Genomic DNA, 16689 nt, shown 5'->3' with positions numbered 1-16689 from the left:
CAGTTTTTAAAGTGTTTGTTTGCTTGTCTGTTTTGTTCACAGCCATGAGCTCCTTGGCATACTGTGGTTTCCCAATATGTTCTTTTTGAATGAGCGTGTAAGCAAATGATTGTAGGAGAGCCTAGAGAGACAGAGAGGACTAAGTAATGAAACAAGCATAAGGTCCAAGAAGAGGGAAAACGGGATATGGTGGCCCATATCTATTAACCCAGTTCTTAGGAGCCTGAGTTGGAGGGTCTGGAGTTTAAGGTCAGCATCAGAGACAGAGAGAGAGAGAGAGACAGAGAGAGAGACAGACAGAGAGAGAGAGAGACAGAGAGAGAGAGAGAGAGAGAGAGGCCAGACTGGGCTACTGACAAGAGAAGGGGGGGCATTAAAGATGGCGGATGACATCTTTCTTTAAAGAGTAAAGTTGAGGAGAGAAAGAACAGGAAACATATAGAAATAGGTGGGTATGCAGGGGCAAAGAGAGAGCGTGTGGGAGCTACATCTAGAGAGACCCAGAGTCTGAGCAGCTTGGACAGAGCAGGATGCGCCCAAAGGCCAGCAATGACAGCTACTTCCTACCCTCTCTCTCACCAGGAGCCAGGAAACAGGAAATGCCTCAGAAGTTAACCTGCAGTCATCGCCACTAGGACTTGCAAGCCAGATGGGGTTGGGGGGTGGGGGGTGGGGGGAGACTCGGGACACAACACCATGACAAGCGGTGTGGGAAAGTCTTCCCCCTCTCTGTGACGCAGAGAATGAATGGGGTTCCAACCCCAGCTGTACCACTTCCTGGCCAAGACACTGAACAAATCATCTCCCTTCTGGAGTCTCATAAGCAAAATGCAGCTAAGGAGAGTTATTTGGTGGGGATGAAGCTGGGTTGATGAGGTGCCTGTCTGGCATGCACAAAGCCCTGGGTTCCCTCTCCAGCACCCTCCAATGGCTGTGGTGGTACACACCTGTAATCCAACTACAGAGACGGGAGAACAGGAAGCTTGAGGTCATCCTTGGCTATCTAGTGAGTTCTGGGCCAGTCTGGGCTACCTGAGACCCTGTTTCAAAACAAAAACAGAAGCAAGGAGACCCAAAATCCAAGTAAAAGGATGGCTGGAGAGATGGTTGGTCAGTTAAGAGCATTTGTTCCTCTTGCAGGGAATCCGGGTTAGGTTCCCAGCACCAACATGCCTGCTCATGACCAACTGGAAAATCAGTTCCAGAGGAATCTGACGCCCTCTTCTGACCTTCTTGGGCATCAGGCACCTGTATGAGAAAATCTCAGCAATTCCTTTTCCTCTGCTGCCTCATCTGCCATGACACTCAGCTCTGCTCCCTTCCCCCTTCCCCCAAGACAGACAGATCCCTCTGAATCTATGGGCACATGGCACAGTAAGGCAGGCAGACTAATATGCCAACTGCACAGCTTATCCACCTTGTGGGACAGCCTTCACCCACCCTACAGGGTAGCAATGTGTCCCCTGTCAAGTAAATATTCTGGGGGCTGGAGAGGTTCAGGAGAGATCTGTCTCCATCCTTGCATCAGTCAGCTAAGAACTGGGACGCACGATCCCTGTGGGCTCCCACTGGCCCTTCAAGTTCTCTGCCTCTGATCTTACTCAACGTATTTGTCAACCAACATGGCGGGAGACAGGAGCAACTCTCAGGAAAGCTGGGTCACATCTCCGGGTAGCCTTGAACTGTGGAATCTGGGGGAGGATGGCATAGGGCCACTGTCACCCAGAATCAGTCCCCTTTGTCAGGCTAGAGAAAGGAGATTCTCACTGTCCAAACTCTGTCTTTTGGGTTCATTACCTCCTGGTGGTTCTCAAAGTAGCCATTAAATCAAATATAAAACAATATGATAAAGCTAGGAGCAGTGGGGACATATTGAGAGCCTGAGGCTGGAGGATTACTTTGAGTTTGGCATCAGTCTACGCTACACAGACCCTCTCTCTCTCTCTCTCTCTCTCTCTCTCTCTCTCTCTCTCTCTCTCTCTCTCTCTCTTTGTGACAAAGAGTTTCTCTGTGTAGCCCTGGTTTTCCTGGAACTCACTCTGTAAATCACGTTGACCTCGAACTCACAGAGATCCCCACTCCTCTGTCACCCCAGCTCTAGGATTAAAGACCATCATTGCTCAGTAGACCCTATCTGGAAAAGAGGCATGATGACCCAGGATGAGGTAGGTGGAGGCGTTCAATGTCATCCTCAGTTACATATAAAGTTCTGGGCTGGGCGGCTGAAATGACTCAGGAATTGAAGGTGTCTGCTACCAAGCCTGAAAAGCTCAGTTGGATCCTCATACTCACGTGGTAGGAGGAGAGGACTAACTCCCTCAAGTGTACGATGTGCTATTGCAAGCAAGCGTGCGTGCACACGCACACGCACACACACACACACACACACACACACGATACATAGACAGACAGACAGATGTAAAAAAAATTCAAGAAACTCTAGACAAATGAATAAAGAATGAAGCTGAAACAAGGGAAAAGCAGAAGAGCAGAAACTAGGGATGGAAGGAAAGGTCGGAGTATCCCTCCCGGCTCCACTATGCCCAGGCCCCTCCTCCGGTGGTTCCTGAACTGGGGACCTACTTCTCCAGCAGCCGGGCCACTGCCTCCTGCGCCTGCTCCCCGTAGGCGTTGCCTTGCCGCAGCAGGCCCTCAGCGGCCTGCACCGCCACCTGCATCTTCTGCTGGTTCAGCTCCATCGTGGTGAGAAAATCCCTGTGCCTTTTCATCGCCTCCTCCACTGACTCCAAGGTGCAGGGGAGCTCGGCGCCAGACAGCGCCACCTCCTGGGAACGGAAGAGACACAGGTCAGCCCGGCTCCACCCCAGGACGTCGGAGAGGCTGCCAGATGGCTTCAAGCAGAGTCCCACCCCAGGGCTTCTGCTCTTGCTGGACCCACCCACCCCTTAGCAGTATGTTCTTCGGATTCCCTCAGGTCTGTGGCCAGTCTGCCGAGTTTATCAACTGTCCCCTCTTGCTATTTCCTACCAGATAACCCACAATCCCAACAAGCCACTCCAAAGTGATCCATCTACAAATTCATCTCTAGCGAACCCCAAAGCCAAGCAGAGTGTGGTGGTGCACACTTAATGAGGCTGAGGCAGGCGGGTCTGTGAGAGTTTAAGGCTAGCCTAGTCTATATGGAGAGCTCCACGCCATCGTGGTCTACATATTGAGACCCTGTCTCCATAAGAGCAAAGGACTGGAGAGATGACTCATCAGTTAAGAGCATTTACTGCTCTTCCAGAATATCCAAGGTGGGTTCCCAGCACCCGCATCTGGCAGTCCACAAGCACCTGTGACTCCAACACCTTGGCCTTCTCGGGAGCCTGCACTCCAATGCTTATACACACACGGGCACACAGTTAAAAATAATACAAATAAATTCTTTTAAAAAAATTAAGCCAAGCCGGGCGGTGGTGGCACACACCTTTAATCCCAGCACTCGGGAGGCAGAGGCAGGCGGATCTCTGTGAGTTCGAGGCCGGGCTGGACCGACAGGCTCCAAAACAATATAGAGAAACCCTGTCTTGTAAAACCAAAAAAAAAAAAATTAAGCCAGGTGGCAGTAGTGCACGCATTTAATCCCAGCACTCAGGAGGCAAAGCCAGGTAGACCTCTGAGTTCAAGGCCAGCCTGGTCTACAAGGTAAGTTCCAGGACACAGGACAGCCAGGGCCACACAGAGAAAGTCTGTCTTGGTGGCGGGGATAAGGAGTTGGAGAGATGGCCCAGTTGTTAGGAGCTCTGGCTGCTCTTCCAGAGGAGCTGGGTTTGATTCCCAGCTCAGGTATGACGCTCGTAACTGCCTGTAACTCCAATCCTAAGGGATCTGATGCCCTCTTCTGGCCTACCCGGTCTCTAAATGCACTTTTATGTGCAGACACATGTGGGCCAAACAAATCTTTAAAAAAATTAAAATTGGAAAAAAATTTAAAATTGGCCACGTATGGTGGTGCACACCCTTAATCCCAGAACTCAGGAAACAGAGGCAGACAGATCTCTGTGATTTTGAGGCCAGCCTGGTCTACACAGCAAGATTCAGGACAGCCAAGACTACATAGAGAGACCCTATCTCAATAAAAATAGATAAGTAAATAACAAAACAACCAACTCCATAAACCCCTCGCCACTCAACACAACCTTTAAATTCTGTCACAACCTGCCCTCCCCCTCACAGTCCAAAACCCAATTTTCCCAATAAACAACTACTTCTCCCTTCATTCCCTACCCCCATCTCGAATAAAACAGAAATCTAGGGGTCCGGGGAAGCACATCTAAGCTAGTCCGTCCTTCACCCCCACCTGCCACAACCCCGAACCCGCACCCCAGCGCACCGCCAGCGGGCACCTGGTTGCGTAGCACCGCGAGCGCCTGGCACAGGTCTCTCAAGAAGAGCTGATAGACGTGCGCCTGGACCAGCGCCTCCCTGCGCTCCTCCCACAAACCGAGCAGTTTGTGCCAGCCAACTTCGAGGTGGGGCAGCCACTCGTCCAGCGCCAGGCCGGGGCCCAGCTCGGCGCCATCGGACGCCAGCAGCGCCTCGCTGGCAGCCACGATGCGCGTGTAGTCCTCCTCGCGCTGGTCCACCTCTTCCTTGAGCGCCGCGTGGCGCGCTAGCAGAGTGTCCGCCTCCTCCAGGCTGCGCGGCAGCGGCCCCTCGACGGCGCCCGCCGCCTCCTGCGCCCGCACCAGCCAGTCCAGGAAAGTATCCAGATCGCGCAGGAAACGCTGCAGGCGACCGGCCGCCGCCACCGCCTCGCCGCAAGCCTGAGCGGCTCCGGCCAGCGCGCTCCACTCGGCTCCCAGCTCCTGGGCGCCCTGGTGCAGGCGCGTCGCCTGTGCGGGGAAGCGCTCGGCCAGCAGCGCCGCCTCCTCCAGCAGCGCCGCCTGTCGCGGCTCCAGCGCCTGCAGGGCCGCCTCCAGGCCACTCAGGCGCCACTGCAGGGCTCCGCCCGCCCGGGGCGCGCTCTCCACCGCGCGGCGCTTCTCGCGCACCTGGGCGCGCACCTCGGCCACCTCCAGCACGTGGTTCTCCACCAGCAGCACGGCGCTCATCTCTTCTTTGCGCTGCTCCACCAGCTCCACGATGCGGTTCCACCTGTCCAGGAGGATGGAAAGAGGGTGATCTGACGTGGAGGCCCAGGCAACCAGAGAAAAATCCAGCCTTGGCCACTAGAACGTCTCGGGACCTGGGAGAGTGCCGGTTTGTGCCTGGATAAATAGGACCCCACCCTGAACAGTGGTTAGAGAGGCAGCTCTCAATGTGTCGCTCCAGCGCCATCAAATTATCTTCATAATAATATTAGAATCCTGTTTGTCGTTCCACTCTCTTCCAGACTTTAATCGACATTTCCAGAGGCCACATATTAGCGACTAAAGATAGAAGGCCCACCAGAGAGCCCAGTTGCCTGGCTTAAGTCCAGAGAATCACAGCTGTGTGGAGTGGTGCATGCCTATAATCTTAGCACTCCGGGGGCTGAGGCAGGAGGATTGCCTTGAGTCCAAGACTAGCCTTGGCTATATACAAGACGACAAGATAGAGAAAGAGAGCGCATCCCCCATAATGCCACTCTTCCCACTGTTTGCTGTTGTGAAAAGTAGTTATAGTTTAGGGTCTGGAATGGAGCTCGATGATTCAGCACTTACTTAGCATGTGCCGGGTCCTGGATTCCATCCCAGCACCATGAAACAAGAATTACTTGTGCCAGCATATCACAGGCCCTTTATTTATTCAGGTTTGCGTTTTACAGTTGTGCAGTGTGTATGTGCTTGTGCATACACGTTTACATGTGTGTCCTGGTGCACGCACACGAGAGTTAGCCTGCAGAGGCTGATGTCACTGTCTTCCTTAATCTGTCTCTTGCTTTATTTCCTGAGGCAGGGTCTCTCACTGCACCTGTAGCTCTCAATTCTGGCTACTGGCTAGTCCGGCTAGTCAGCTCGCCCCCAGGAATCGGTGACTCTGCCGTAGCTCTCCAATTCTGGCTACTGGCTAGTCCAGATAGTCAGCTCGCCCCCAGGAATCCGTGGCTCTGTCTCTCCAGCCCTGAGATGTCAGGAGGCTGCCAATCCTGCTCTGGCCCTCCCACTTGTAAGATAAAATGGGTGAGGTTTCGTTTGATTGCTCTTAGGATTTTTTTTTGGTCCATGTTCATTTCGTCTGGACATATGTGTGTGCACCCAGTGCCAATCACATGCTCACAGAGGTCAGAGGGTGTTGGAGGCCCTGGAACTGGAGTTGCAGAGGGTTGTGAGCCACCGTGTGAGTGCTGGGAGCTGACCCTGGGTCCTCAGCAAGAGCAATGCTCTTAATTGCCGAGCGTCTCTCCACTCCACCCCATCCATCCCTTTTCAGATGGGCTCTGACACCAGGTGTCTGACCTGAAACTATGCTCCTCCTGCTTCGGTCTCCTGAGTGGTGGGATTGAATGCTGACATGCCCCTGGTTTTTGAGGCAAGTTGCCAAGGCTGGCCCTGAACCCCCACCAGCTCCTCCTGCCTTGGCCTCCTATACCTGGGCCTGACTGGACTTCAGTTTTGAAGATCTGTGTTCCATGTCCCAGCCCTCCCCACATCAGGAGTATAGTGTTTCCGGATGAAAGACTTGCTGTTTGTTCTGAAACAATTCTAAATCCTGGGGCTAAAAGATATCCCAGCACTGGGGAGGTTGGGGCAGGTGAATCTCTGAGTTTGAGGCCAGCCTGGTCTACAGAGTGAGTTCCAGGACAGCCAGGGATACACAGATAAACCCTGCCTCAAAAAAAGTGGCTTAGGGAGTAAAAGCACTTGCCATCAAGCCTGATGCCCCGAGTTCTGTTCCTGGGACCCACATCATGATAGCAGAGAACTACCACTGAAATTGTCTTCTGAACTCCAGGGGGGTGGGGGAGAGAGAAAGAAAGAAAATGTAATTTTTAAAAACATGTCCTAAACTCTGGAAGCTCTACTCTGGAAATTGGGAGACTAGGAGACTAACACAGGAAACATAAGGTACTTGGGAATCTGGTCATGACAGGACACACCTGTATTACAGCCTTGTTATACAGAAAGTTCAAGATTAGCCTGGGGTACACAAGACCTTATTTCAAAGTGACAAGCAAGCTGACTGTGGTGGCACACATCTTAGTCCCAGCACTTGGGAGGCAGAGGCAAGTGGATCTCTGTGAGTTCAAGGCCGCCTGATCTACATGGCAAGTTCCAGGACAGCCAGTGCCACATAGTGAGACCCTGACTCAAATGGATGGATGGACCGACAGACAGACAGACAGCAAAACATAGAGCCAGGTGTGGCACATGCCTGTAAGTCCAGTACCTGGCAGATGGAAGTAAGAGGATCAGGAGTTCAAGGTCATCCTCAACTACATAGTGAGTTCAAGACCAGCCTGAGCAACAGGGGCCCTTGCCTCAAGAAACCAAAGTAATAGACGAGTAAATAAGAATCCCCACATAAGATGAAGTGCATGGAAAAACTCCTGGCCAATCATAGCACCTCATAAACTCTTTCTGAACAAACCAGGAAACAGCCAATGAGATGGGCTGCATGCCCAAATTAGCCCATCACCACTGTGACTGAGTATGTATTACCTTTTTGCCAAGGTTGCCCTCGAGACTGAAGAGATGGCTCAGCAATCTCAGAGAACCCTAGATCCGTTCCAGTGCCCACATTGGGCAGCTCACAACCCCCTGTAACTCCAGCTCCAGAGGAATCCAGTGCCCTCTTCTGGCCTCTATAGGCACTGCACTCAAGTGCGTACCTTTCAAAGATGTTTTCCTGATTTACAAGGTGCATGTTAACACCGCAGGAGGGTTGAAATCACACAACTTTGGCTTTCATCGATAGCAAAGGCACTGGCTGACGGGAAGGAGTTTACCGCCTAGGCCCCACCTACCTGCTGTTGAGGTGGTCCTGACAGGAACGCACCTCATCTGAGCTGGGGTGACCTCCTTCCACTAACTCCTGAACTGTGTGGTTCACATCCAGGACTCTGCCCATCAGGCTGTTCATCTCCTGGTCCAGACTTTCAAATCTGCGGAAGAGGATGGAGAAATCAGAGGTCTGGACTCGCAGGAAGCAGCCCACTACTTTGTCGTAGATTCCTATGCCATTTCTCAGTTTCCCTTGTAGGAATTTTTCTCTTTCTTTTTTAAAAAAAACTATGTATTTATTTTTATTTTGTGTGCATTGCTGTGAAGATGTCAGATCCCCTGGAACTGGAATTACAGTCAGCTGTGAGCTGCCATGTGGGTGCTGGGAATTAAACTCAGGACCTCTGGAAGAGCAGCCAGTGCTCTTAACCCCTGAGCCATCTCTCCAACCCCTTCTCTTTCTTACTGCCTTTTTTCTTTTTTCTGCTGCTACTGAAGCACGGTTGCACATGTAGCCCAAGGCTGGCCTCAAACTCTCCATGTAGCTGAGGACAGCCTTGAACTCGGGCGTGCATGCATGCCCCCTGAGTAGCATGACTCTCATTATTCTTCTGGCTGATGAAATGTGACACTGTTCAGCACCCTCTCTCTGACCTCACTGTCCCGGGGCCCTAGCACCCATCCTCACAGTCTGAAGCCTCCCCTCCGGGCGCTTAACCTCCACATCGCCATGTCCAACCCCAGTCTTTCTCTTTTGAATCTGTCTTCAACCTTACAGCTAGTTACATACATCCTTGGTATTCTCACACCTATTGTGACTCAAACCCCCCTTCTCATCTCCCTTCCAAATTCCCTAGCTCAGGGACAGCTCCAAACAGCTCCCAAGCCCCTGACCCCCAGACCTAATTCTGGATAACTGCCCCTAGAACACAATTGCCCCATGGTCTATATCTCCCTAGCCTCCTGCTCTCCAACCTAGCTGCCACCGTCACCTCCTTCAACCTGCCCTCCGTATATCAGGCCAGGGTTATTGATTTATTTTTAGTTTTAATTTTCGAGGCAGGGTCTTACTGCGTAGTTTTGACTGTCTTGAAACTCATTATGTAGACCCGACTGGCCTCGAATTCCCGGAGATCTGCCTGCCACTGCTGGGATTAGAGGTAGGAGCCACATAAGTAGCTAGAGAGATGACATCTGTCTTAATGGGAATCCTGGGCATGGGCCAGGTTGGAGGGGTCTGTCAATACGTGTTCTGTGAAATATAAACCTCATAATAGCATATGGCCGTGGGAGGCTCTGTACCCGAAAGCATTTGCTAGGTGTTTCACGTCTATGAACCCATTTCCTGTTCACTACAAGCTTGAGACATAGGCAGTGCTGCCAACCCTACTTGACACATGGACAACCCGAGGTCCAGAATGTAAGGCAGTCACACAGTTGATGAAGGATAAAGCTGGGGTGCCCACGTGAACTGTTGAGCCAAAGCATGAGACCTTGGGTGTGTGAACAAGGGCCCAAGGAGGTCTTCCGCGTTCCCCATGTGGACCATTGAGGCAAAGCATGTGAGGCTGGGTGTGTGAGAGAGGGACCATGGGGGTCTTCCCCGTGCGCGCTCACCGGTGCTGCACCACCTCGACATCGTCGAGGGAATCGGGCACACGCATGGCCAGCAGCCACTGCTCTTTCTCGCCGATCCACAGCTCGCACGCGTGCACCTCGCCGAACATGCGGTACACGGCGAGCGCGTCCCGCAGCCACTGGCGTCGCAGTGCGGCCACCTCGGTCACCTCGGCGAACAACTGCTCGGCTTCCACCACGCGCACCTGCAGTGCCACCACCAGCGGTCCCGCGCCACTGGCTCCTCCCAGCGCGGCCAGCTGGCGCCGCAGGCCACCCACAGGGCCGCGATGGGCTTCCACCTCCCCGGTGAGGGCGCGGTGCTGGCGAGCCAAGCGACGGCTAGACGCCTCGTCGTGCCCGAAATCGCCAGCGGCTGCCAGGCGGTACGCGTCGCGAAGCCAGTCCAGGAGTCCGTCCAGGTCCGCGCCGAACTGGTGCAGAGCCCGCGCCTCCTGCAACCTTCGTTCCCTGCGTGCAGCCGCCTCTTCCAGGCGCTGCCACCGACGCCGCGCGCTCGCCGCGCGCTCCGCCAGGCTGGCCAAGTGCAAGGGTTCGGCGCCCGGGCCTACGGAGCCGCCCGCCGCAGCCAGCTCCTCTCCGCGTCGCAGCGCCTGCTGCAGCAGCGTCCTGCGGCCGCCCAGTTCGCCTTGCAGGATCTTGTGCTGCGCCAGCAGGCGAGCGGTGCTGGACAGGTCGTGCGCGCCTCCCGCCGTGCCTGCCGCGCCGCCGCTGCCGCTCGTGGCCTCTAGGAGGCGCTCTTTGTCCCGCGCCCAGCTCTCCGCCTCCTCCAGCTCCTGCAGCAGCGCCCACAGGCTCCGCGAGGCCTCCAGCTCCGCGCGTCGCCGTGCTGCCTGATCCTGCAGCTCCGCCAGACAGCCGTGCACGTGGTTCACGCGGTTGCAAATGACCTGAGGATCGCAGGGCTGGTAGCCTGGGGCGGGGGAAGGAGAGGATGGGAAGAGGCACGAGCCCATTTCGCCTGCTCCTTAGGCTTCCTGGGCATCCCAGCCTTAGAGCAAGCTCTTTCCGGGGATTCTCAGCCTTCTCACCGGCTACCTCAGCCTTCCTACTGAGGAATGCCACCCACCACCTGTTTAGTCTTTCTTTGGGGTGATGGTTCCCTGGGGACAGGTAAGGGGTATCTCCTTCAGTAATCATCGCATTCCACACCATTCCATACAGAGCAGAGCCCAGTAAATGGGGTGACTTGCAGCTGACTGAGGGGTTGCGAGCATCTCGGATCAGTATATGATAATGCAAAATCTGTTTCCGTGGGAACCCGGCCAAGTGCAACTGCCTTGTCCTTCGGGAAGTGTTCAGGATTCCCTCTCTCATCTTGCCTAATCTATTAACATGGTTTATTTGTTTGTTTGGTTGGTTGATTGGTTTTTGAGACAGGGTCTCACTCTATAACTCTGGCTACCCTTTAATTCACTATATAGAGGAGGCTGGTGTTCACCACCATGCCTTTTTCCCCCATCAAATATTTCGACTTCCTCCCGAGTCCCTAGTTCATAAGTAGAGAAACTGTGAAATTCCTTTAACAGATCACAGTCAACTTTTCTTTGATGGAATGAATACAGCCAGTAGTGCATGCCTGGAATCCCAGAGTTTGGGAGGTAGAGGCAGAGGGATTGCAAGTTCAAAGCCAGCCTGGACTTCATAGCAAGGCTCTACCTAAAAATTTAAAAATTAAAAAGGGACTGGAGCCAGGCGTTGGTGGCACACACCTTTAATCTCAGCACTCAGGAGGCAGAGGCAGGCAGATCTCTGTGAGCTCAAGGCCAGCCCGATCTACAGAGCGAGTTCCAGGATAAGTTCCAAAGCAATACAGAGAAACCCTGTCTCCAAAAACAAAATCAAACAAACAAGCAAAAAGTGTGTGTGTGTGGGGGGGGGGGAGATGGCTCAACAGTTAAGAAGTTAAGAGCACTTCTTGCTCTTCCAAAGGGACCTGGGTTGGGTTCCTAGCACCCACGTCGGGTGGCCCACAACTGACTGTAACTTCAGGTACACAGGATTCAAAGTCCTCTTCTGTCCTCCACGGGCACCCGCACTCACACAGGCACACATGCCAGGCCAAGCGACCCAGATATTTAGGAAACTGCCTGGGCCACCAAGTGAGTTCAAGGTTAGCCTGAGCAACTTAGTGAGGCCCTGTGTCGACTGTGTCACAAAAAAATATAAAAAAGGAGGCAAAACTGCAGCTGGACATTAGCGCATTTGCTCAGAGGCCACCGGTGAGCAGCTGGGAGCCGGTTCGTAGGTAGACCACCGGCTCAGCCTGGCCAAAGGGTCCAGTCCCCAGTACTGAAAAGGGGATTCTGGATTGGTGGTACATCATCACCATGACAACACAGCCCACACTGGCCTCTCTGTTGTACCAGTGGTGTTACTACTGGCCGTCTCAGGGGCTGGAGAATCACCGGAAGAAGACAGAGGAGGCCGTAAGGCAAGAGAGAGGAACCCCACAACCTCCTCTGAGGACACGATGTGTAGCCAATGATGACCTTAAACTTCCAGCCCCCCTGACCCATTCACTCCCCGCCACACTGTTTATTGGTGCAAAGGACTGGACCTAGAGCCTCCTGCATGCTACGCTAGAGCTCCGCCTACTTTGCCATATCCCCAGCCTTGCAAGCTCTGCGGTCTGGGCTTCAGTTTCCTCCTCGAAGAAAAGGCTGCCAGCACTTGGGGCTGACTGACAAGGCTCACACAAGTATCGGAACACCATCAAAGAAGCCATTCCCTGACCACAGTGTAGCAGAACAAAAGTGAGCAGGCTCACAACCATCCCTGGGCACGGACGAAATCAAGGTGGCTGTGAAAGCTACGGTGAACTACAAAAGCCTCCACCGGCTACTCCTATACAAATGAGAATGATTGGGCCGGCGGTGGTGGCGCACGCCTTCAATCCCAGCACTTGGGAGGAAGAGGCAGGCGGATCTCTGTGAGTTCAAGGCCAGCCTCGTCTACAGAGCTACACAGAGAAACCCTGTCTCGGGGGAAAAGAAAAAGAATGATTGGGTCTGCTCAGTCATCAAAAACACCTCTACAGAGAACCCCGGTTCAATGCATGGCAGCTCGCATTCATAGCTACAGCTAAAGGGGATTCAATGACTACTTCTGACTTCCAAGGACACCAGGCATGTATGAGGTACGTACATACATGCATGCATACATACATACACACACACATACACATGCAGACAAAACACTCATACACATAAAAAATTCTAAAAGCAATTTTTTTTGAGACAGGGTTTCTCTGTGTAGCCTTGACTATCCTGAAACTACCTCTGTGGATGGACCAGGCTATCCTCGAACTCACAGAGATCTGCCTGCCTCTGCCTCCTGAGTGCTGGGATTAAAAGCATGCACCACCACTGCTGGCCACATCCTCAGCTTTTTACACATTTGGTGCTGTTTTATGACTTTAACTGAGATTAAGTCGTGAAAGGCTTAGCACGTTAATGTTCAAAACAGGTGAGGTATTTTTGTACCATGGCAAAGCAGGACAAAATTTGGTGGTCCAGCACTCCACTTGGCATTGACACTGCCATGATCTTCCCAACCGAAACCCTAGACTCTACTTAGATGCCCCAAGAATAGAAAGAGTCACCCTCCCTCCCTCCCTCTTTCCCTCCTTCCCTCCCTCCCTCCCTCCTTCTCCTCCTACTCCCTCCCTCCCTCCCTGTTTCCCTCTTTCCCTCCCTCCCTCCCTCTGTCTTTCAGGAGTCCTGGCCTTTACTAGCATCCGCTGTGGAAGCCTCCCGCCTCCCTTCGCCAGACTCACCCTGCAGCTGGGAGAACCTCAGGGCGGCAGCATTCAGGGCCCCCACCCGCTCGCTCTGGGCTGCGATGTCCCCCTCCACGAGTCCATGCTTCTGCAGCAGGTCCTCGGCCTCCACCAGGTGCTGCCCACACTCCCGAGACAGCAGCTGAGCCTGCAGGAGACAGCACGGAGCTCACCACTGGCATCGCCCAGGGCCACACCAGCCTCTGCTACAGGACCCTGCTGGGGCAACCCTCTTCTCTAACATGGTCTCATCTGTCATCCAGCATCCTGTGTCTCCCAGAGTGTCCCTGTCCCTCCTTGTCTCCATGGTACTGCCATAGTCTCTCTCTCTCTCTCTCTCTCTCTCTCTCTCTCTCTCTCTCTCTCTCTCTCCCTCTTTCTTCCCTAATTTTCTCTTTCTGTCTCATCCTTCCTTTCTTCTCTCTCTATCAATCACTGGTAGATATCTCTTCTCCAAACTGACTCTGACTCTCTACCCAGATATTTTCCCTGTAGCCAGGGATATGTCTGCATCTCTCTCTCTCTCTCTCTCTCTCTCTCTCTCTCTCTCTCTCTCTCTGTGTGTGTGTGTGTGTGTGTGTGTGTGCATGCACATGTGTGTGCATGAATGTGGTGTGTGTGTGTGGTGTGTGATATGTGTTATGTGTATGGGGTGTGTGATGTGTGTGTAGTGTGTGATGTGTGTATGGTGTGTGATGTGTGTATGGGGTGTGTGATGTGTGTGATGTGTGTATGGGGTGTGATATGTGTATGGGGTGTGTGTTGTGTGTATGGGGTGTGTGATATGTGTGTATGGTGTGTGTTGTGTGTATGGGGTGTGTGATATGTGTGTATGGTGTGTGTTGTGTGTATGGGGTGTGATGTGTGTATGGGGTATGTGATGTGTGTGATGTGTGTATGGGGTGTGTGTTGTGTGTATGGGGTGTGTGATATGTGTGTATGGTGTGTGTTGTGTGTATGGGGTGTGTGTTGTGTGTATGGGGTGTGATATGTGTATGGGGTGTGTGTTGTGTGTATGGTGTGTGTTGTGTGTATGGGGTGTGTGATATGTGTATGAGTGTGGGGGGGTGTGATATGTATATGGGGTGTGTGTGTGTGTGTGGAGTGTGTGGGTGTGTGTGAAATAGGGGGCACTCATGTCAAGACATGCGTGTGAAGGTCAAAGGGCAACTCTCCCTTAGTTCTCCCCTCCACGTGGGTTGCAGCCTTCAGGGTGAGTGACTTTACCTGCTGCACCATCTCACCTGCCCTACTTTTGTCACAATTGCTTACTTTTAATTGTGTTTGCACAAGCACACACATGTTCATTTGCATGGATGTCCGAGGATAATTTTAGGAGTTGGCTCTCTCCTTCTATCATGAGTCCTGGAGAGTGATCAGGTCACCCGGCTTGACAGCAGACACCATTGCCTGCTGAGACATCTTACTGGGCCTTTGTTTTGTTTGTTTTGCTTTTGTCTTCCAGACAGGGTTCCTCTGTGACTTTGGAGGCTGTCCTGGAACTCACTCTGTAGACCAAGCTGGCCTCGAACTCACAGAGATCTGCCTGCCTCTGCCGCCCGAGTGCTGGGATTAAAGGTGTTTTTGTTTTTGTTGTTTTTTTACTTGAACTCTCCATGTAGCTGAGGATGACCTTGAACTCCATGCTGTCCTCCACCTCCTGATGCTAGGATTGCACGTGTGCACTGCGTGCCCAGGTTTATGTGGTGCTGGGGGTGAACCCAGGGAGGCAAGCCCTGTCCCAACTGAGCTACGTCTCCACCCACCTGAGGCTTCCTCTTTATCTCTCTCTTCCCTCCCACATCTCTACCTCTACCTCAACCCTCAGGGTCTGCATCTTTCCCCATCCTCCAAACACCTGAGCCCCCCACACACACTCCGAGGCCCCTCAGCCGGTCCTCACCTGCATCTCCTCCATCCAGTCCACCATGTAGACCATCTCCTGGAAGACCTTTTGCAGGGCCAGGTTCTGCTCCAGTCGGGTCCGCCGGGCACCTACCAGCCCGGTCAGCAGGGCCCACTGGCGAAGGACACTGTCACGCTGGGCTGCCACTCGCCGGGCATCATAGTAGCCTTCAGATGCCAACGCCTGGGCTAGCTCTGCCACACCCTGAACCCGCTCCTCATAGGCTGCGATGTCTGCTTCAATGGCTTCATGTTTCTTCATCGCTGCCTCCACAGCTGGCAGCTCATATCCGAAGTTGTCCTGGGCGGTTGTGGGCCACAGACACTTACCTCAACAGTCCACCTGCCGCTTTGACCCCGAATGACCCTAGAAACTCCCCCTTCATCATCTCGGGAGACCCAACCTACAGCTTCTTCATCCCAGACCAGCCCCGCCTTCCCAGTTATCTTGAACGGCAGTCCCCCTTTCCCTCAGCCTCAAGACCAGCCCCACCCTCCCTGGTGACCCTGGAAATCAGTCCCACTGTTACCCTGGAGACTTGCCTGGTTCTACTCAGTTACCTTAGAAACCAGTCTCATCTTCCCTTGTTACCTTGGAGACCAGTCCCACCCACCTCCAATTACCCTAAAAATCAACCCTACCTTCTCCTGTTGCCTTGGAAACCAGGCCCATGCCAGTTTCTCTAGACAGCAGACCACCTTCTCTAGTTGCCCTGGAGATCAGTCCACTCCCTACCTCTGTCACCCTGGAGACTAGCCCCGCCCTCCCTGGTTACTCTAGAAACCATCCCACCTTCGCCCGTTACTCTGGAAAACAGTCTTCCTCTCTGTTGTTGTCTACCTGTGAACGTGGTACCCAGGAGACAACTCCATCTCTGCACCATCCTGGAGACTAGGGACCAGATTTGCCCCATCCTGTTACTTAGGAGACCGACTCTATCCTCTGGAGTTACCCTGGACACCAGATACAATCTCCATCTTCACTTACTCTAGCTAAGCATCCCCTGTATGTTTTTTTTGTTTTGTTTTTTTTGTTTTTCGAGACAGGGTTTCTCTGTGGCTTTGGAGGCTGTCCTGGAACTAGCTCTTGTAGACCAGGCTGGCCTCGAACTCACAGAGATCTGCCTGCCTCTGCCTCCCAAGTGCTGGGATTAAAGGTGTGCGCCATCAACGCCCGGCTCCCCTGTATGTGTTAAGGGGGGCTCTATTTCCCACTGTCTTCTCAAGGTCAACTTCAGTCTCCTGTTACCTCAAAAACCGGGTCCATTCCCCCTCACCGATCCCTGAGGACTCCCTTCCAGTCCTCTTCTGTTACCTAAAAAGCTAAACCAACCTTCCCTGTTGCTTTGTCTCCATTTTGAGTCCCGGGGCACTGAGGTCTTCTCACCCTGATGTCCCTATGTCCCCTACGCCCCACCCCCACCCCCAGCCAAGCCCACCCCATACCTGGGACACCAGACGCTGGTTCTCGTTTAACCAGCTCTCCCTCATGGCCAC

General features: G+C 53.3%; 1 protein-coding gene across 1 annotated transcript in view; it reads right to left on the bottom strand.

The window, feature by feature from the left end:
- The window catches only part of Sptbn4 (spectrin beta, non-erythrocytic 4), an 84497-nt gene that overhangs the window by 39789 nt on the left and 28019 nt on the right, over window positions 1-16689 (bottom strand). The window contains 7 exon segments of the mRNA XM_040734700.1: window positions 2584-2786; window positions 4350-5100; window positions 7892-8029; window positions 9486-10419; window positions 13285-13435; window positions 15191-15493; window positions 16639-16689. The exon segment at window positions 16639-16689 is cut by the window's right edge and continues 108 nt beyond it. Coding sequence (XP_040590634.1) covers window positions 2584-2786; window positions 4350-5100; window positions 7892-8029; window positions 9486-10419; window positions 13285-13435; window positions 15191-15493; window positions 16639-16689 — 2531 coding nt within the window.

This window comes from Mesocricetus auratus, unplaced genomic scaffold (genome assembly GCF_017639785.1).
Source record: "Mesocricetus auratus isolate SY011 unplaced genomic scaffold, BCM_Maur_2.0 Super-Scaffold_100038, whole genome shotgun sequence".
Classification (NCBI taxonomy): domain Eukaryota; kingdom Metazoa; phylum Chordata; class Mammalia; order Rodentia; family Cricetidae; genus Mesocricetus; species Mesocricetus auratus.
Note: the sequence above shows the minus strand (reverse complement) of the source record. Positions and strands in the feature narration are given on the sequence as shown.